General features: G+C 67.4%; 1 protein-coding gene across 1 annotated transcript in view; it reads left to right on the plus strand.

Annotated features, from left to right (window-relative positions):
- The first annotated feature begins 209 nt into the window (after positions 1-209).
- The window catches only part of AVPR1A (arginine vasopressin receptor 1A), a 7386-nt gene continuing 6119 nt past the window's right edge, over positions 210-1476 (plus strand). The window contains exons 1-2 of the mRNA XM_014963330.1: positions 210-293; positions 532-1467. Of these exons, the coding sequence (XP_014818816.1) occupies positions 210-293; positions 532-1467 (1020 nt within the window). The remainder of the gene's footprint in view (positions 294-531; positions 1468-1476) is intronic.

Genomic DNA, 1476 nt, shown 5'->3' on the forward strand with positions numbered 1-1476 from the left:
CTCAGCTCTCGTTCCCCGACGGGGCGGCCCCGGGCCGGGGGGCTGCGGGGCGGAGGCAGCGGCGCCAGGCTGGACCCGAGGCGGCAGCAGCCGGAGCGGAGCGGCCGCTGGGTCTCCGGAAAAGAGAAGCAGCCGCTGCCTGCTCATCCACAGCCAAATTAGCGGATGGGAACTTAAGTATTTGCTGCGATAATTTGAACCATAGGGTCATGGGATTGCGGGGGTTGGAAAGGACCTGTAAGATCGTCGACTCCAACCGTTACCCTAGCGCTGCCAAAACCACCATTAAACATGTCCCTCAGCACCACGTCTCCCTGTCTTTTAAGTACCTCCAGCGATAGTGATTCAACCACTTCCCTGGGCAGCCTGTTCCAATGCTGGATAACCCTTTCGGTGAAGAAATGTGTCCTGATATCCAATCTAAACCTCCCCTGGTGCAACTTGAGGCCATTTCCCCTTGTCCTATCTCCTGTGACTTGGGAGAAGAGACAGACTCCAACCTCACTACAACCTCCTCTCAGGTAGTTGTAGGGGAGGCGGGGAAGGTTCCCGGTTCCCCCGCGGAGGAGCACTTTTCGGACGGGGCGGCCCCGGTCCCTCGGCGGGGCGCTCCCCTCCGGGTCCGCGGCGGCGGGGGAAGCAGGGGGGCGGTCGCGGGGGGCGGACGGGGCGGCGGCGGCAGCTGGGAAAGGAGGGGGCTGGCGTTTCAGAGGCTGGGCGGCCGCTGGCACGTCGGGGTCGCCCAACGGCAGCCTGGGCGGCTGGGACCCCTTCGGGCGGGACGAGGAGCTGGCGAAGCTGGAGATCGCCGTGCTGGCCGTCACCTTCGCCGTGGCGGTGGTGGGCAACGGCAGCGTGCTGCTGGCCCTGCGCCGCACGCCCCGCAAGGCGTCCCGCATGCACCTCTTCATCCGCCACCTCAGCCTGGCCGACCTGGTGGTGGCCTTCTTCCAGGTGCTGCCCCAGCTCTGCTGGGAGGTGACCCACCGCTTCCACGGGCCCGACGGGCTCTGCCGCGTCGTCAAGCACCTGCAGGTCTTCGGCATGTTCGCCTCGGCGTACATGCTGGTGGCCATGACCGCCGACCGCTACATCGCCGTCTGCCACCCGCTGAAGACGCTGCAGCAGCCCACCAAGCGCTCCTACGGGATGATCGCGGCGGCCTGGGCGCTCAGCCTGCTGCTCAGCACCCCCCAGTACTTCATCTTCTCCCTCAGCGAGGTGGAGCGCGGCTCGCAGGTCTACGACTGCTGGGCGCACTTCATCATGCCCTGGGGGCCCCGCGCCTACATCACCTGGATCACCGGCGGCATCTTCGTCGCCCCCGTCCTCATCCTCGTCACCTGCTACGGCTTCATCTGCTACCACATCTGGCGCAACGTCCGGGGCAAGACGCGCCCCGGCGAGGCGGCGGCGGCGGCGGCGGGGACGGGCAGCGGGCTGCGGGCGGGCGGCAGAGGCGGGCGGCGGGGGCTG

This window comes from Calidris pugnax, unplaced genomic scaffold (genome assembly GCF_001431845.1).
Source record: "Calidris pugnax isolate Ruff unplaced genomic scaffold, ASM143184v1 scaffold44, whole genome shotgun sequence".
NCBI lineage: Eukaryota > Metazoa > Chordata > Aves > Charadriiformes > Scolopacidae > Calidris > Calidris pugnax.